This window comes from Episyrphus balteatus, chromosome 2 (genome assembly GCF_945859705.1).
Source record: "Episyrphus balteatus chromosome 2, idEpiBalt1.1, whole genome shotgun sequence".
NCBI classification, from domain to species: domain Eukaryota; kingdom Metazoa; phylum Arthropoda; class Insecta; order Diptera; family Syrphidae; genus Episyrphus; species Episyrphus balteatus.
In genome coordinates this window covers 31,517,435-31,538,635 of record NC_079135.1, presented here as the reverse complement: position 1 = coordinate 31,538,635, position 21,201 = coordinate 31,517,435, and the positions used below count along the sequence as shown (strand labels likewise).

Below are 21,201 nucleotides of genomic sequence, written 5' to 3'. Positions count from 1 at the left end.
TTTGGTGCAACAGAGAAATATGCTAGTTTATAGTTTATACTTTGTCAGGCTTGCCATGGGTATTTTTTGTTTACATTTTTCCTATTTTCCACTTTAAGTGTGTTTTTATTTTAAGTCACATTAAACCTTCAAATGCTAATTGCCATCTTTTTTAAAAACACAATAAATATGAAATTAATAAAAAACAAAATGGCTGCAATCACTTTCGATTAAAAAAACATCTGACTTTTTAGGCATCTATTGAAATATGGAACGAATTGTTAAAAAAATATCAAAATTAGATATGACTTTTATACCTATGTGAAAATTGAATTTTGTATTATGTTGGTATTTGTAATAATATTAAAATATTTTTGTTTTTCCATCCAGAAATCTACAATTTTTGTTTTCTGGCCTGTAAATTTGTTTTATTGTCTTAGGCAACTCTGGCATATAATAACGTTTCGTTTTGCTTCCATGGATTTACAACTAAGAACTACAACTAGCATCATCTGTCAAAATGGAATTAACAAAAACTATAATTCGGAGCTCCAGAAACATAACTATAATATCATTTGGAACTCGTTGTTGTTTCAACTTCAATACATAAAAAAATGTTGTAATTCTAGTTCTATATTTGTTAAACCAAACTTTCAAAAACTTAAGTGTAATAAAAACTCTTGAACGAAAAACAAAACAGTTGAGCTACAGTCAGTGTCAGTAAAAAGTTAACAGTTTACATTTAAAATTCTTTTTTGTCTAGATTTGTCCATTAATTTTATTTTAATAGTTTGGAAGTTTTATTCATGTGTTCCTACTTAATGATTTTTTTAACATTAAACCGGTTAAATATTTGTATGAAAACGTGCTAAATGATTTCGCATGATAATAATTATTATTATAATAGTCTTAGATTTGAGAGGAATTGCTCTGCAATATGTTTTTTTTTTTATGTTTTGAACAAATATGATAAAATAAATTCATATACGTACCAATAATAATTAAAATAGCTAGGAAGGTTTCTTTTTTCTTTGAAAACCAATTAATGTGAAACTTTCATTAGACGCTGACTGTTTATCTTAATGTTGTAGATGAAAAAAAAATGGTTCCTTGACAGTTTGGTTTCACCAAACTGTTAATAAACCAGAATAAAACAAAAAACACTGGGTAAAGAAGAAGACAACAAAACATAGAATCGACTGAGTTACATTGATGTTTGATTCTTGTATCTGAAAACTTTTCTTAGTTTGACATTTGCTAAGCAAAACTATTGAAAAACCAGCATAAAACAGAAACATCCCTGAATGACAAAGATACAAAATCATATTTACTATTAAGTTACATTGATGTTTGAATGTTATATTTGAATCAGTTCTTGATTTGGCATATGTTTAATCAAACTTTCGGTAAACAAAAACAAAATAAATACATTTAAACATGAAATTGTATACACTACATATTATGTTATAACAACGATTAAGTGCTTAATTCTATGATCGTTTATTTGTTGTATGTTGGTTGTTTTGTTTCATTAAACAGTGGAACAATAACTAAAATAAAACAAAAACACCACTTAAGAAGGGATATGCCTGTATACTAGGGTGGATCGATTTTGTTTTTAATATTTTGATATAAACCATTGATAGAATGTTATCAAAAAGGTATGTCTAACTGAGTGAAAAATAAAAAAAAAAACAATCAACTTTTAAATACTTTTTTGTTAACAAATACCTTAACTAATTATGGAAATGGAGAGCTAAACAATTCATGTTTTTTAATTCATAACGCATTTGTTCAGATTTTTCCTAGAGTGAGAATTAAAAGTCAAATATAACTTTTCTTTCATATTTTACACTCAGTGACAACTTTTTATAAATGACCGAAGTCAAAAAAAAACTTAAGTTAAATCGACCCACCCTAACGCTCAATAAGGAAGTTCAAGTATATTTGTTTAATAAAGACATTGAATAAAATGTAGATTGTAAAGGGAAATAAAAAAGTTAGTGCTTTCTTAAAAATTGTATTGTTGGTACAAAAAATGATTTTAATTTGTCTTTTACCAACTACTTGAACCATTCCAATGTTATTTAAATATTTTGTTCCATCCTTAAATATTCTAATTAGTGTCATAGTTTGAGTGATGTTGTTAAATCGTTTTTTATGTATTTAAAATTATTCAAAACTAAAGATTTTAATTGAGTTACTCACTTGTTATAAGAGAATGCTGCATAAAGGTTTTATCAACATTTTAGTTGAAAGAAACCAAAATCGAAATTGAATAAGAGTAAATATAACTTTTTACCAACTTTTAACTTGGAGACTTGTTTATAATATCTAAACAACATCTGATTTTTTAAAGAAACAAGTTTGAACTTAATTAAAACCTATAAACAGCATTTCGAATAAAAAAGTTTCAAACAATTTTTTGGGTACAAAAATAAAACTGAGTTACAACGGCATTCGTTTCAGATAACCTCAGTATGATACAAATGCAACAAAAATCTTGTTGCAAATCGTATTTTGTGCTATTCGGGTTGACAATGTCTTTACTCGATTTGATTGCAAAGGAATAATTTCAATTGAAGCTGGTGGCAGTTCAAAGAAATTACATTTATTGAATTTATCTAGAAAATGTGCTGTTTGTTTTTCAAAGTTTTGTATTCAAATTGTGTACAAAGTTCAGGGTCATGATAAATATAGCAACATGATCAACACAATAAAATGTTATTTACACCATCTCATAAGTGACATCGATTAAGGTTATATCTAAATTAGTTTTTGAATTATTCAGAATGCATAAAAGTGTTATATCTATCTACCAATCTTTCCGCAGAAAATAGAAAAAAAAATTATACAATTTGTATGCAAAACTTTTATACACCTTTAATAGATATGGGAAATTTTCTTTGATGCCGACATTACGGTCATTATTGTACAATAAAACAAATTATTATTTTATTATCTCCCTGGGGAAGAGAATATTATACCAATAAAGAAAATAAACTTTGACAGATAAAATGACAGCTGGAACTGACATTTAAACAGATTGGCGGTACAATTTGCATAACGCACTTGACATGTCTGTTTACAGACACACCATCAATCGGTATGGCGCATTCTTACCTCAAATCCAATAATTTACAATTTGATTAGAAAATAATAATAATAAAGTAATAACTCATTTAATGAACGAGAAAACATTAACTTTGTCGGCTTATTCTGACAAATGTCACAATTATTATCTTTGAAGGTATGCGCATATTTTCATAAAAAGAGAATTTTCAAACCATGTCCTCCCGCCAAATAGAGATCCAATCTTTTTAGAACTCTCAAGGACTCACTGTACTACGATACAAACACAATATTTGCATTAAAAGTGAATTTCAGTAAAGTTGTTTATTTGTTTTCTTTTTCGACTTCAACTACCGCATTCTTATAACATTGACATTAACACCCGCGCCAAATCGTTTAGCAGTAAGTGGGTGAAACGCACTCGTGCGCAAACATTGCTTAGCGTTTAATTAACATGCACGCTGTTGCCTCTGGTTGGCTGGTTATTGTGGTTATAAGGTATATTGATTTGAAGTAAAGCTTTTGAATTCAAAATTTTACTGAGATTTGCTCGTTCTTTTTTGTTTATTCTATATTTTCTTCGTTTGCCTTTTCTAATTGGCTATCATAATTTGATTAGGTATGTCAATAGAAAAAGAACATAATTTAAATTTGTTTTGACATAAGGGTAAGAAATGACGTCTCTTGATTCTTTTTGTTTACTGTTTAGTATTTTTTTGTTAGATACAATGTGTCAATAAGCTGTCTATTATTGGTGCCTTGCTGAGACTGCACCTTTCTTTCAAGAATTCATGCATAATTCAAGAATGCTCAGAAGCAATACGTTTAAATTATAACGATGACAGGAATAGGCGTTTTCTTTAAAACTATGCGTATGTTTTGAATTTATAAAAAAAAAATTACAATCATACAAATAAAATAAAAAAACTTTTTTACAATACAAATTAATTGAATAGTTTAAAATAGAAGAACTGGATGTGATTAATTATTTTCTTTGAAAATCTAGAAAATCTGATTCAGATTCAATTGAAAAACAATCGATATCAATAATTAAAAACAAATGAGAAAAATTATACCGAATGACTTGAAACGTTAATTTATGAATTTTTATGATTAGTATCGAAGAAGGTTTTCATCATGAATAGGGAAATATCAGAAGACCCCCGAAATTTCACAAGTGCCTATTTTTGTTGTTGATTTTTCAGACTTAAGTTGGCTTTCAATAGCACAAGGAAAACAAAATTGGCAACAGTCTGATTTTTTTGTATTGAATCCCGGCCGTTAAACCCTTTATAATAAATCGACTCCTCCAGAATGAAACAAAATGCACAACTGCATTCCACGCTCTAGTTTAACAACAAATATTTAAAAAATTTTACAAAGGAAAGAAAAAAATACTTTTTAAATTAGTTTGAGCTCAAAAAAACTGCATTTCCAGTAAAAAAATTTAAAAAAAAAGTAAAAAATTAATAAAATAATAAATTTTCCAGAAAAATTGATTTTTCAAAAAAAAAAAAAAAACAAATTAGCTAAATAAAAAATTATTTAAAAAAAAATATATATTTTTTACAAACTTTTTTTTTGAATGTTTGGTTTTTGATTGATTTAAAATTCGTAAAACATATAACTCAATAAACGAAATTCCTTTATTTGGAAAAAAAACACCTTATGCAAATCAAATTCATTTTCTGAAAATCAAATTAACATTAACTTTACACTATAAATGGACCTCCTTGTTATATACCTAATTATGAGTCAGTTACCTCTTGCACAAGAAATCTGCTGCAAGCTCTCAGTCTAACTGAATTTTGGCAAAAAGGTTCCTTACTGAGACAAAGCTCGAGTCATAATTTTTACATGAGTATATTTTTTAAATAAATTATCCTTAACATATTGAACATTTTTTTGATAGACATAACACATATGTAAGTTTCAATGTTAATATTAATGTCAATTGAAACTATTCAAGTGATCTCTGCTCCAAAAATGCATTTTGCCCTGGATTCAACAGTAGGCTACTTATCTTTCTGCGCGAAACGTAAAAAAAATTAAATATAGAAGTTGAACTTATTCAAACGCTGCGTTCTTCATTTTTATTATTTATTCATAACATTTAACTACTTTAATAGTATGACAGCAAAAACATTTAACACTCTCTAAAAAGCATTAAATCAAACCAAATATATTATTAAAATTGAATCAATCGTACAAAAAGTGTGCTACCAGAGTAATTTGTAAGATTTTTTTATGATGATTTTTATGCTCAAGATCTGTTAAAAAATACAACAACAAAGAAACAACATCTTGAGGCCCTAAAAACTGAGCAATTAGTATTCCTTGATAGTGATTTAATTATTGTGCTTTTAGCCTTCGTATATTGAGTGCTAAACATCCGCCCCATCATTACCTACCTATATCTACTGTCTGATTTTATTGCTTTAAATTACTGTTCGTTCTCCATAATCATTAACGTAAACATAGCACAACGCACAACAAATGAATACCTATATATTTTTTTTAATCGTCTATGTTTATTTGATTAGGGTGACCATCTCTACTGTGTAAGATGTAAGTTGACGTTGGTTCTATGTTGATCATATTTGACAGCTTTAGAACAAACATATTCAGAGTATAGATTGACGGTTGGTTCTGTTCGTTTATTTTTTAAAAACAATCTGTCATACAAAAGTATTACTTTGTTTTCGAAATTGTGTATTTGAATAGGTAAAGAAAACTATGTTCGAAATTATTTCCAAAAATTCCAGAGAGCAGGAATTTTTAAAGTGCTAAACTGTGTTTAATTTCTTTTATTTTTTAATAAATAAAATACATCATAAGAAACAAAGATCCAAACTGATCATTATCTCTAAAATATGGTCACCCATTTTAAAATACATACATATAGAATGTGGGATATTGGATTTAAAACTTTTTTAACGACTTACTATTTGTATGTTATCTAAATGTTTGGCACTTGCCAAATGATCTAAACGTGCTGGTCCGGCTTGTGACTATTATGGGCACTATAGGGAAACTAATAAAATGCGTGCATGCATAATCAACCACTGATCTAAGTGACACTTACCCATTAAATGTATCTTTTAAGAAGCCTCACATTAATTTTGTTTTCAATTTAAAATAAAAATAAAAAACTGATGGCGCCATGAATATATATTCAATGCTATATTTTGACTGATGGAAACTGGATAAGCTATAAAAATACACCCATAATCGAACAGTTCCATCTTAGAGTTGTTAGATTGTTTTTTATTTTTTGGTTTGTTTGAATAAGTGGGGTAAAGAATATAATATCCACTTTTGAAAATTGAATGTCTCAATCAGATAATTTGCATTCGTGTCCACTTAATAAGCGTATAAGCAACAACCGACTTTTTGAGTGATTATCGATAATGCTTCAAATCTCTGCTCGCACGCCTCTTTCCTCTTTTTCACCATTGGAGTTAATTTTTTTTTTTTTGAATTGAACAGAACAAACACTTGAATGAGTAAATTAAGATTCTCGAAAATGTATAGTTGGGAGACGCGACGGTTAGTGCCTTAATTGAATGCGTGTGCATCCGCATTGCCGAAAATATACATCATACACAGTTTTGATTATTATGCACCAGAATTTAAATTCAAAAGATCATTGGCCTTCTTAAAAAAAAAAAGCTCGGAAATTTTTAGCGAATTTTGTCTGCATCGTCAAGTATTGAGTAGTTGTTGTTTTATTTTTATTCATTTTTATGGAACATGTTACAATTGAAAATAATTTTTAACGATTAACAGGATCACGTAGGAACATTCAAAATTTAAAAATGTCAAATCAATTGTGTGTGGAAAATGCAATTGTTAACACCTCTTTATTTTCAATGCAACATGTTCGGAAGAGAACGTCATTATAGTCCATTCCAAGAAGCAATTTTTTCGAGTCATCAACTTTTATGTATGGCACGTTGAGACCGATAGTGTCACAACTCAAAAATTTGATAACGACACTTCTGCTCTCTAGCGGCGAGTTTAGCAGATAGAGCCACGCTTTTTGGTACGAATGTAGACCTTGATCTTGCGAACTCGAATAATAAGTTCGACACTTTTTGAGTTGTGACACTTACCGTTTTAGCATGCGATATTTATATGTAGGTATTGACACTCTTAATTGTTTGAGCAGGTATCAAAAGGGACACGCGGTTTTGCCCAGCCAAGTTCTCTAACAACCTTGGCACTACACCTTTATTTACAGGAAACAATTCAGGCCATTTTGACCCCCCTTTACTTTCTATACCAAATATGTTCCATGAAACTTGGTAGAATGATAGAAGTGGTAGCTTATACAAAGGAACAAATTTTAAATTTCAGAATTTTAGACAGTGGGCGTGGTAACAGCCCTTTTTCGCTGAATTTTAATCAAATATTTTAGAGCACTTCTGATAACACTAGTTTAAAAAAAAATTAAGAAAATTTGGAAGTGCCGTTATACTTTTCGTATGGATTTGAGCCCAGAAAACTCGAAAATTGTAGGTACATATCTAAGAAAATGTTAATAGATAGGTTTCCATTCAAAGTTTTTTGTCGTTGTTTTTCCTATATATCTTGAGTAATAAACAAGCAATCTGAACGGAAAAACCGGTACCTGAAAGCTGAATGAATAAGCAAGAACACTTCTATAACTTTTCTGGGTCAGTCCTGATGTTTAAGTGCAATGTATCAAAATATTTTTAAAAAAATCGATTTTTTTTTTTTTAATTTTAGCCAAAAAAATGTCTTACTTTACTTTTATTTTTTTCAAACTATGTTATAAAGATATGACCATGTTTGGACCTAATAATCAAAATTTTCGACTATTTTTTTTTTTTTTGTTTTTTGTTTTTAGTTTTTTTCTTTAACATGAAAAGCAAGCCGAATTTGAAAATTTTTATCAAGTAGATAATAATCTTTCTACCTATGTGTATCCTTTTAAAAACATTTTAAAATTAAAATATAGTAAAAAACTTAAGAAAAACTAGTCTATTTTCTTCCTATGAGCATTTATAGATATTGAACATGTAACGGAGAAAAGAATATACATAATGGTCAAAAAAATTGAATACGACCAAAATTGAAAAAAATATGGACTTTCAAAATCTACTGTTATTGGTCTTTTTTTTTTTAATTAAAGCATTAAATTTTAATTTTGGAACAAAAACACTTAGGTGTGTAAGCAAAATCACGGATTAATATCCATTCAAATGAAACCAGACAGAAAATAGTCAAAACACCACACACTTTTAACTAAAGAAATCGTATAAAATTCTAGATCGCTACGAATGTTATAGGTATGATTGCCTTTCTTAAAAGAAATGAATGCGTCAAATTTGAATATAATACCCACCAACATGGTGTATTTCCTTTTTTTTTCAAAAGGTTTATAACGTGCATTATGTAGGTATATAAGTAGACTATAGAATGATAATAATTATAATGACGACAGAATGAAGTTAACGAAGCAATAGCCTATACCACCTAAGGACTTAATCCAATTCAAGAAAAAATTCTATTCTATTTATTATTTTAACCACGAAAGTTCTCAATATCATTAAAAGGTATCCATAACAACAATTAATTTTTATTACAGATCACATACGCATCATTCAAAGAATATAAAATCAATTGGATCTTACAATCAACTCCATCTAATCATCAAGCCAATCAAGTCACACACAAGAAACCTCTCTACACATCGACCGCAACGTTTAGATATTTTTAAAGAAGATAAAGATTTAAAAAAAATGACGCTGCCCAGAATGGACTCACGAATCGGATTAGACTATATTGTCGAGAATCGTGAATATGTTTCCAAACTAGGCGCAGCCCTAGACACCAATAATACCACAGTCAAGAAGCAAGTTTTCGAACTGCTGTCAGCCCTATGTGCTTACAATTCAGAAGGCTATTCTCGAGCGATAGAAACATTAGAATTTTATAAGGTAAGTCGCAAAGTCGAAATTAAAATTTAATTCAAAGTGTATACGAGAGTATGTCGATGCAATTGGTCACGATTGCAATTAACCATAATTCTTAATTTTTTTTTTTGTTTTTGTTTTTTTTTAAGAATCTCAAAAACGAACGATATCGGTTCAAAATAGTGATCAACGAACTAGAAAATGCGACAAATATTGAATATCAAGTGGCACTGCTGGCTTTCATCAATTGCGTGATTATTTCAGCGGCTAACTTACAAGATCGAGTCAGAATACGAAATGAGTTCATTGGTAAGTTGACGACTATTTAGAGGGAATTAAAACCTTCAACTTGATATATTATGAAACACATTTTTTTTTTTTTTAATTTTTTCATTTTACATTAAACACTCATCTAAAAGAAACTAAATTTAAAGTTGAGCTCGTGCACACCTTAAGTTTTGAATTTAATTTATGCGCAAGTTGCATAACTTGACAATGAAATTTGCAGAGGAGTTTTGCTGGTTTACATCAAATCATTAAAAATAGGCTTTAAATACTTGTACTAGTTGCTGATTGGCGCCATGTTTTTTTTTTTTTTTGTATCTTTCCTGCAATATACGCCCGCTAGCTAGTTAGCAAACTTGCGCAGGTGAATCCGCATTTGGAATATTTGATGTTTGATTTGCCTTTTTAAAAAAAAGCTATATACCTACCTATACTTGTGGATTGTATAAATATTTCTTGAGCTTTGTTTGACTTGCTGCTTTATGATTGATTTCATTGATATGCAGAAGTAAATTTCAATTTCTCTCTACTTACTAATTAAGGCGAGGAGTCTATAAATGGCATTGAATTAAATATTTGACGACCAGACCCAGACTTGAATGAAAGAAGCACCAAAATTAGTTTGTTGTATTTTAATTTTTTTTCTATAGCTTTTCCATGACGTCAATTATTATCAATAATGTGAGTATTGAGTATGGGTTTTTCAACCTGGACTTTGGAAAAAAAAACTTTTCAGCAACTATTCTTTCATTGCCAAGTGGCAACCGATTCAACACAAAGAAAAGATCGAATATTTTATTTATTTGAGATAAAATGCTGTGGATGTATGACACATTTACGTACGTACAATATTGATTGGCCGCCATTGATCCACAAATAATTATTTTTTGATGAAATGAGCAAAAATTAAAAATTCAGTTAGACCTTCATAGACAAAGTATACTGTAATTGCCTTTTGCCTTTTTGGATCGAAATCGAAATTGTTTTCAGGGTTCTACATCTTTCGATTGATTTTACAGTTTCGAATGCTTTTTTAAAACACATACAATTTAAATCAAAACCAGTTTTTATTCAACATGCTAAAAGTAAATTATCGACATGATAGAACTAATTTCTTTCACTGAAAGACAGTTTGTTCTGAATTAAGACCAAAGGTTATCCGTATCCCGTGGCGCAATGGTTAGAGCGATGGAATGTTACGCTCGAGGGTCTTGGTTCAAATCCAGCTTTCACTGCTACAAACTTTTAGGGGTACTGCTTCTTGTGAGGAACTAACAAAGCCTACAAAAGTGTTATTGTCATTTGTGAAAAAGTGCATCTCTGTTCCTCAGAAAATTGTAGGCCCCTTCCATACTTCATTTATTTAGAAGATCCATTGAAATTAAATTTGAAACTCGAGATGTTATTTATAAATCAGTCTTTAGAAGCAGTGAAAATGAAGTGACGTAAAGGATGTGACCTATTCACCATAAAATATTAAATGCGCTCTTAGATATTTAGTTCATGTTCATATTTATGCGCAGAACGAAATTGTAGAGTAAAAATTTCGTTATGCTTTTCCTTTTAAGTAGGAAGTGGATGATATTCGCACCACGTACGAGATTTTGTACACATTTTTCACACACATTTGAAAGTCCTAAACATTTATCTTGACTGAACATTTATCTTGATTGAAAAGTTAAGAACAGTTTTTTTTTTCGGATTTTTTTTAACGTTTTTATTTTTAACTCATTCTATTTGATTAGAATTTACTACAGGGACACAATTTCGCAAAAAAAGATTGCACGTACTACGAGGTAAAAAGTGAAAAAACGTACACAGATTTCAGCCAATATTTCGCTTTCTGAACTCTTTCCCAAAAATTGTATTGATTTCTAAATTTTTCTTTCTCGATACAAAAATCTTAATATCAATTTTATTAGAGTTAAAAAAGTCTTTTAAAACGTTTATAGTATCATTATCCTTTCGGAAAAACCACCCAAAGAACATATTATTCACGGGGTACGGCAACATATGGAATGTGAATGTTAAATCGAAAAATATTTTATTTTTGAAAACTTTTCATTGTTCATAAAACGGGTTCGTATAAAAATGTTTTTCAAATCGATTGGGTCTTTTTAAAAAAAATCTAAACTGAAAAAGTGGATTTATGACAGCTACCCATGATAGTGACTTTAACTTAATTTAATTTCAAACTGCAACAACAAACAAGAATGGGCAATCCAAAGGTAAACAAATGGCAAGAAAAGAAAACAACTTAGGAAAATAATAATTCAAATTATATTTTTTTTTATTTCTTGAAATATTTTTGCTCTCGGTTTATGAACAAAAATTGAAGCATTAAAATTTGAAATTTTATTATTTATTTTTTAAAAGGCTTTAAAAAAAGTTTTGGCCTTTCCAAATAGGTATAGCACGTCATTGTGAGAGCAACCGCTCGCTGATTTAAACCAATTTTTTTGTGGCTTTTTTATTTCAAGCAAAGTGCGGCAGTAAGAAAAAAAAAACGTTAATTGTTTCAAAACAAAATTTTAAAGAAAATTTTTAAAGTTTCACTCTTTTTTTGCCACAGTTTTTATGCTTATGTTAATCATAAGTTTTGAGTTTTTTGCCAATGCATTTCAAATTATTTCAATTTCTGTAAGCTTTTCTATGTCATTATATTCAGACCTAGTGCTGACTACTTTTGTAAAAAAAAAATGAAAAAACGTGTTGACAAATTTATCAAACGAAAGATCTTGAGAAAAGCTGAAAGGACCGCTACGACTATTTCTACTTTTTCCTTAAGGCAAATTTTGTTGTGTCATGTAATAATTTTCATATACGAATGACCGTCTACCTTACTTTTTGTATTCAATAATTTTTTCCCATTCGCAACATGATCTGTCAATCACACTGAATAAATTATAAATAATTATTACATAAATGTCTTATATGACATTTAACATTTGCAAAACTTCCCTACCATATGCTATCGCAACTATAAGATAAAAGTATGTAAATAAATCCAAACAAGCGTTGTTATTTTTTGCTTTTAATTCATTTACACATTTAATTACAATTAGTTTCGATTAATCATAAATCTTCTGAACAGGAACCTGTTCAGCAATTTGTTATTACCTGCCTGGCTACTTAAAGACAAACTCACCACAGATCGAACAGATAAACTTCTTCGTAATCCATCACAGGCTAATTAGCTACATTTTTCAGTTAAATTAAATCATAAACACCATGATTACAATTAACGTCAAACGAATGAATGGAATACAATTCTCCCAACAATTTTCCACAATCTCGAACGAATATCGAAGCTCTGTAGATTGACTGGAGAGCATTATATTCAAACGATTTATCCCCCCAAACAGAATAAATTACTTTGGGCCTGGCCGCACGCTGTATCTACTATGTAGCCCGCTGGCTGTTTTATTGTATCGCAATCGTGTCAGTCTTTGAACTTATACGATCTGTGTGCGGCAGAAAAAATGTAGGTGAGTAGACCTTTGCCGTCTCAGGTTCCGTCCGACCGACGATGACTATGACGACGGACGACCCAGTAATCAGTAAGTCTTTGGCCCCAGTGAGCGTGCCGCTTAAACTATGACTGAGCACAAGATTCATGGCAAAAACCTTTTGGCAATGTGACAAAAACTGTAATGATTATGTGCGCCTGCGCAACCTACAACAAAGTGGGCCTCAATGGACCTACTATAAGGTTAGGTATAATTCGCATTGCATTCTTCACGCCATTTGGTTTCAATTAGGGAACCTTTAGTGATCACGTTTTCTGACATTACAACGATGATGACGGCGACCGCGGCGGGCGATTCATATAATGTAAAAACCAATTGGCTGGGCAATGGATTTCCCTTACCTATACTCCTGGGCGCCGTGATTTTTTTTTTTTTTCTGGGACAGTATTTGGCATTGAAGATATTAATTTCAAGGTTTTTTGGGCTTGGCAATGTTTAGTTTTCCCAACACAGTTGTCATTTTTTGTAGTAGATTTTTTAAGCAATTGGAAGAATTCTTGTTAACTAGAATGATTGTCCTAATTTATTTTTTAGTTGGGTTTAAGGGAGTTAATATAAGGTTTTTGCAAATATTTATGTCCTTTAGATTAGGTAAGTTATAATAACAATTGATAAAATCATCTTATTCCTATTATCTAGGATTGATTTCATTAAAACAGAACAGTTATTATTGCATCATTTGACTTTATTAAGGATTTGGAAGTCATGGACGTCTTCATTATTAGTATCAGTAGAATGTGATAGTTTCTTACATTTTCCGAATTTTTGCATTTTTTCTTGTTCAAAAACATAAAAAAAAAACATTAATATTATATTTTTTTACTCCCCAGGTCTAAAGGTGTTACCACTCCTTAACAATTTAAGGTAAGTTGAAAATTTGTGAAACAAAAAAATCTAACAAAACACACCTTGTGTGTTTTCATAAAAAAAATGCAATACCTAATCTTTCCAATTTTGATTAATTTGCATTTAATTAGCTTTACTTAAAAAAAAATAAACTTAAGACAATATCTTTTTAGATTAAGCTTAAATGGTAGTTAATATTAATTCAGAAGGCGGAGTTTGAAAAATTTTAACAAGCTTGTTACATTTCATACATTGGTATTTGCAACCGACACAGTGTGGTTCGGTTGATTAGGTACATTTAATATACTTTTTTTTTGTTAAATGTTTTATGAAGCAACTTTTAAGAACGAGCAAAAAACATCTGTACCTATCATTTTTTTAGAGTGGCAATTAGAATTGGGGTAGTATGTTTGATAAATTTAGATTTAATAAATTTACTTTTTTCTAATATCTTTTGAATACAAAGCAACAGCTGTTTAAATAAAAGCTTTGGGGCATTAAAATTTAACCACAAAATAATGTTAAGTCAAAATTCGGGTTTTTAAAATTTCGTTTTTAAAATCCTCTATGATCAAAATTTTTATTTTAAAATGTTAATATAGCGAAAATGAAAAATATATAATTTTGATAATTTTAAAAAAAAGTGTACTTTATCTTTTCCTCAAATATACAGGGTGTCACACAGTCAACGCTATATGAACAAATTATGAGGATATTTTCTCACCTTGGCTTCATTTTTCTGTTCTAACTGTTTTTATATGTTTGGGGGATATTTCCTTTAAATGGGTCTTTCTTTACAACCTATTTTTTGTCTAACGGTTGTCCTAAAATTTATTTTCAACCAAGATTTTATGTGCAAAAATTGTCATTGTTCTTCTTATTTTGAAACGTTAATTTACTTTCCTAAAATTATTTGAGTTTTTTTTCGCAAAAAGGAAAAAAAAATAAGTGATACCTACATAAAAATTAAGACTTTGCCTTTTGTAGAAGAGATAAAATGCACGACTTCTGAAAATGCGTTTAAGACAAGGTATTAGAAAAATAAAAAAAAAAGATCTTGGAAATAACTTAAAAATGATCTAAGTATACCAAATTTCAAGAAAATTCATCCATCCGGATGTGCAGACGAAAACCAAATTTTTTACTTTTCTATCCAAAGGCCAAACATTTTGGAAGTTTTGATGATTTTGATTGATAATACAACAATTTATATTTTTACACTTCAAGGACTTCAAGAATGTCCTGCTGATAATTTTTGTGATGTAAAAAGCTAATTGGACTGTACTAAACCATTTAAAAGAAAGAGAATTATGGACAAAGCCCAACAGCCTGATTTTTTGGTTTTAAAGATTTTCATTAAAAAAAAATTACGTATACGCAACAGTGTCCCTTTAAGTTAAACTACAAAGAAATTATAAAACAAATATAACTGCTGGTCAAAAACAAAAATCAGTTTGTTTTTGCCTGTAACTGTGAGCATTATTCAAGTGGTCATTCGAAATTCTGTATGGGGCCTTAAATCTTGGACCCCTGTAGTACCTAACAAAGCTCAATTTGGCGTAATTTTTTCAAAAATTGTATTACTATTTAATAGGCTATTGATTATGTAGTTTCGAAAGGAACTAAGACGTTCACGGGTTTTTATTGCAGGAAGCGTTGAATGGGTTATAAAAGAAGATAAAACCGCGGAGTGCTATTAAATGAGAGCGTGGAAACTGAAGATAGGGGTGCAAAATCCATCCTTTTTGGTTTTTTCGATATACATACGTAGTAAACCAAGCAAAATTTTGATATATTGCATGTAAAACTTTTTGTAGAGAATTAAATTTCCTATTGGAATAATGTTTTTTAAAAATTGAAAAAAAAAAAAAATTTCCATACCACAATAATCGAAACAATCATAAAAAAATATCAAAAAAATCGATTTTTTGAGTTTTTTTGTTTTTTTTAGTTGTACATTTTTTTTGGGTTGAGATAGACATAAACATTGCTCCAAAGAAAAAAAGAAGATTAAATTTCCTTCAAAATGCTGTGCTCAATAAATTTTTTCATTGAAAATTAACCGAAGTATGCCCATTTTAATCTATCTTTTTTTCGCATTTTTAGTTTTACTCAAGTAAAACAGAAACATTTGAGGGGAAAGTACGATAACTTAAGCACCAAGAACTGATAATGAGATTTTGTACAGGAGTTAAATACAATCATTGTTTACTATGGGAGGGGGGGTCAATGTCCCCCCGTTTGGCGGGAGGGGCAATTTTCTAAAAAAAAATACTTAAAATTAAAAAAATTATTAAAAAACAACGGCAACACTTACAGTTTTGATTGATACTTTTTTCAAAAGCTAGAATTATAAACTTATTATTAATTTTAAAATAAAGTTATTTTAATCAATTGTTTTTGAAATACCCGATTTCAAAGTCAAAACTTGTGTAAAAAAAGTTTAAAAAGCACATTGAGTACAAGTTTCACAAAGACTGTGGACTTCAATACGAAATTGATCGACAAAGTAAACTGTTTTAATTGATTTCTTATCAAATCATGAAAATCATAATGTTCCTATGCCTTCTACTTTTTGAGAAAATTGAAAAATAGACAAAATACTTTCTTTATCGGAATCACTCGTTTATTACAAAAAGAATTGATTAAAATAACTTCATTTTAAAATTAATATTAAGTTTATAATTCTAGCTTTTGAAAAAAGTATCAATCAAAACTGTAAGTGTTGCCGTTGTTTTTTAATAATTTTTTTTTATTTTAAGTATTTTTTTTAGAAAATTTGTGAACAAATTTGTGATAATATTACAATATGTTATAGTCAGTTAAAGTTTCACTTATGAAGTTCTGGTCCTTGTGTACTTTTTTTCAAGGTTAAATCACCATAACAATTGATAGATTTAAAATTCGATAGTACCTCATAACTTCTTGTTTTGTATTATATGCAAAACACTTTGAATTACGCATAGTATTTTTTGCTACACTAAAGTTGTGAAAGTTGCCACTGAAAACAAAAAGAACAAAACAAAAATGTATTTATAAAAAAAAAAACTTATTAAGCATAACCAAAATGATAAAAAAATTAACTATTGTATTTTACTGCCATTTTTCAACAACCCTTTTATATAAACAGCAAATAAAAGTTCTATTTTTATTCAATACCTTGTGTTTAAAAAAAATATTAGTTTAACTAAATAATTCATTTATAAAGAATTGAATAAATTAATTGTATTTGCTTCTGACAAATTTGTGATAAGCGTGCTTGCTGATATAAATATGCATGACTACAATTTTTTTTTTTTATTTAACCTGTTTTTGTTTGTTTAACAAGCTAAAATGTTAATGTTTTGTTAAATCATTAACATTATTATGTAAGCTTGGTTGTTTGTTTTGTGTTTTTTTTTTTTTAGAAAAACAAATATTCCAAAAATTATTATTAAATAAGAATAAAATTTATAGTAATTGAATGTTAATCATATTATTTTTATATCTTGACTTCACAAATCCGATTGAATTATTGACAGTTAATTAGAATAAAACTGACAACAAAATGGCATGTAAAACATTAACCGCGTAGCTAACATATAGAAGCAATTTCAAAAAGATTATGGACTTAAATTTTTAATTTATGTGTGTGTGATCAATTTTATCAAAACAACTATATGACATGTTTATTTGTTTATATTTAGATAATAAAAAACAATATAAGCATCATAATTGTTAATAATTTATCTATTGGATTTTTGTTAACATAACTAAATTGTTATTTAGAACTTTTGTTTATATTTTTGTTGATACATTTTGTATGTATAATTGTTAGATCAAAACGTGGTTCAACTGTTACCAATGTTTTTTTTCCAACACGAGTATAAGAATACCCAACAGGATGTGGCATCACCACGTGTAGGTACTCTAAAAGCTCAAAGTCCTTTCAACTTCCTTAAAAAAAAAAAACTTTAAAAGCTTTCAATATTGAATAACAATCAGAAATAAAAAAAAAAATACGTGCGCACGCACCACGTGCATACCGCATAAGTTATCTATGTATGTATGACATTCTCAGCACATGTCAGCTTAAAGCGAATAAGGCTTGTAGCGTTATTTTTTTTTTATTTGCTATTTGGGAACAAGCTCAACGTCCTTTCGGTTGTGTTTTTATGTATAGTCCTTCCGAAATTTCGTGCAACAGAAGAAGAACCACAAACAAACAACAAGAAAAACAGCCAACACACACTATAACTTTACATAACACATTTGACCGTGAAAAAAAGTTTAAAGTTAAATAAGCCTAAAAGGATTTCTTGTATTTAATTCGAAATATCGGAACTTGGATTAAAACGTCGTTATATCTCGCAGTGTTTTGAGCAAATTACTTTATTAATACTCAAATTTGGGGTTGTGAATATGTTGTAAAATTGGTGCCATCATTGTCGTCGCCGCTGTTTTTCGACATCAAGCCGGACAATCTACGTCATAGGATTCGTGCCTCAGCATCCGTGACCTGTGACCGTGGACGAATTACGACAACAACCATTTGGCTGTGTATCGTTTTGTTGTTCCTTGAGAAATAGTGGAATTCTAAATTTTGGATTGATAGAAAATCTGAAGTGAGTGGATTTTTGGAAAGATTTCACGTGAATTATTTTTTCTTTAATTTTTTTTTAACTTCTGACTTCGTCATAAAGTATTTTTTTTTTTTTTTCGGAAGGCGACAACGACGACAGCGGCGGGCAGTGACACTATAGTTATTTGTATATTATTGATTTTAAGGTGTTCCCCATTAAATTTACTGCATTGCTGGAGTTATTCTCTTTATTTGTTCAAATCTAAAAAAAAGATAAGAATCGGGTCATAAATAGTTCATTTGCATGTTGTTGGAGATATTAACTCTTTGTACTAATGCTTCCGTGTTTCGCGGCGGCATACACCTAATTTTAGGTCAAACTTAATCGCTGATATGGTGGTGGTCTTAAATGTGGTTATATAGTAAAAAAAATCTTGTTTTATGCATAAATAATTTTGTGTTGTTCTTGTGAATTCGATTATGCATAATTATTATTATTTTATTAACATGGGCATTTAGAGGTGTTTTGATTTATTTAAATTTATTTGATTTTTGTTTAAATAATTTAACCTGTCATCGGGCAATTTTTCATTAAACCAACAACTTTGAAACAAAAGAGATTGTAAGATTGTTTTATTTGTAGAAATTTGTACATATATGATTTAAGACCATCAAGGTGTTTGAGATCTTCTAGTCTAATGTTTTGATTGCTTTTGTTTGTGATAATTCCCTAGAAATATATTATATTTATATTTCCTTTTCACAATCAATGTCATAGGGCTTTTTACGTAGGTTCAAAAACTTGGCAATGTAGCGAACTAAGGGCCAAGGTTTGTTTATTCTGTAGGAACAATATGATTCAGTATAAATTTAAGATACTGATTATTGAGAGGTCATGTAGGAGGCATCTTTTTTGTGAAATTCGTTCCACTCATCAATTTTAACAAATGAAAAAAATTTAAGACATTGTTTTATGATAATCTGATTAAATTCTAGGTGCTTAATAATAATCGCAATTCGCAATGCATATGGGTCATAAGAAAACTATATTGAAATCAGTGGCCATTGGTTTGGATACGAATATCTTCAAAACAGTAGTTAAAGCAAGCAATTTGATGCCAAGGAATTTAAGCCCCTACAAGAATACATCTTGTTAATTTGAAAATAATGAAGTTTCAGTGAATTGGAAAATTTTTAAAAGTAAAAATTGTTTTTATAATTTTTTTTAACTTTAACCTCGAATATCTTTAGAATGGTTAGATTAATGAATAAAGTTAACAAGACCTTTTTTGTGGAGCAATCTGTTTCCTACAAGAATATGTCATGCGCATTTGATTATTAAAATTTTTCAATTTGTTACAAAATTAAGAACAAAAAACGAATTTCTAAAGATTTTCTCGATTTATGGACCTCAAATGTCTACTTAACGGTTAGATAATTAAAAAAAGTGTATAAGGCCTTTTTGTAGAGCGTTTAATTTTCTACAAAAATATGTAAAAAAAATTAGCTAAAAAGTCAATTAATAAAAAACTAATTTTTTTTAAGTAGAAGCTTGATGTAAAAATGGAAAATTGCGAAGCGGAAGACCTCTGCATTAATATAAAGAGCTCATATTTGGTGTGTATATTCTAGAGGTGTCTAGCAATTGATTTTTCGGAGTACAAATTGAAAAAAAGAATATCGATTTTTTTGACCCACCCTAATACACATATTAGAAACCAAAGTATTCTCGCACGAGTCTGACTGAATGTTTTAAACACATAATAATATGTAAGATATGAACATAAAAAAATGATCACACAAATGGTTCAGTGATACTAACTATCTACTTAAGTTTTTCTATAGAAAGAAATGTTACACATACGCCCCAATGACCACCATTAAATTATACAGGGTATGCTGTAGATAGATAAGAAACATTTAAGAGGTGGTTCTTGAGCATATTCTATGAAAAAATGTTCTACTGTAAGCCTCTGCCCATGATTTAAGAAAACTCTTACTGTAAGGTACCTTGTTTAAAGTTAACGCTGATTTCTCTATTAATACTAATGGTAGATACTTTGTTAAGGTTTAAATTTTTAGGAGTGTTATCCTTGGTTTTGTATGCATGCTAGAGCCCGTTCTTTAAATTTTGTCGAAAAATTCTTCTGAATAAAATTAGGTGAGTCCGGAATTTTAATAGCTATTCCCGAAAGGAATTTACATTTTCCACTAAACTTGTTCGCCACCAAAATGTAAGTCAGAAGGCAGCTTACTAAAATGTTTAAAGTGCAGGAAATATTCCGAATGTGAACAAATTTTTACCGAAACTCATACAAATAGGGGAAAAGTGAAATTCAATTTTTTCCGGGTGGAAGGTGGAGTCTTGTTCAAGTGAAACTGACGATAGGGCTGAATGTAGTTTAGCTTTTATCAAAAAAAAAAAAAATGGAAACTGAAAGGATGATTGAATTTAAGTTGAAAAACATCTGTCTGATCAGTTAGTTTTACTGAATTTTCAATCAAAAGCTGTCGCCTTTACTTTGATTGATTGCAAAATTAGACCTTAAGAATATATTTTGAATTGCATTTTAGAATATTAAAACAAACTTCAATTCATTTGCCTTCTTTAATTAATATGCAAGAATTAAATTGACTTGTGCCGACTATTTCCTTTTATAGCAATTTTTTTTTTTTTTTTTTCAATAAATTATTTTCTTTTCTAATCGAGTATTAATAATTTTTTGTATTATTAATTAAATTGCAGAAAAGTCGCTCAAAGTGTGGGTGATATCATTGTGCAATTGGACGTATTCGACGAACAACGAGAATGCGACGAAGCACAAAGTCTACAGGGGCCGAATGGAATAAATTTAAACTCCCATCTTGATGTTTTCTCCGCCATTTTAGGACAGGTATGTAAATTTATATAGCTTTTCCGTCACATACGAGTATATAAATCTTTTTTTTATTAATTACAACAATTCATTAATTGTTTTTTTATTAA

The 21,201-nt window shown here is 29.2% G+C and overlaps 1 protein-coding gene across 3 annotated transcripts in view; it reads left to right on the top strand.

The window, feature by feature from the left end:
* The window catches only part of LOC129910893 (formin-J), a 110,014-nt gene that overhangs the window by 72,777 nt on the left and 16,036 nt on the right, over positions 1–21,201 (top strand). For 2 of the 3 annotated variants that reach the window (XM_055988488.1, XM_055988486.1), the window contains exons 3-6: positions 8,666–9,017; positions 9,143–9,302; positions 13,639–13,672; positions 20,962–21,109. In XM_055988488.1, the coding sequence (XP_055844463.1) occupies positions 8,820–9,017; positions 9,143–9,302; positions 13,639–13,672; positions 20,962–21,109 (540 nt within the window). In that variant the 5' untranslated portion in view covers positions 8,666–8,819. Of the gene's footprint in view, positions 1–3,634; positions 3,719–3,774; positions 3,924–8,665; positions 9,018–9,142; positions 9,303–13,638; positions 13,673–20,961; positions 21,110–21,201 lie in introns of those variants that run through there. The other variant, XM_055988487.1, reaches the window with a different exon arrangement.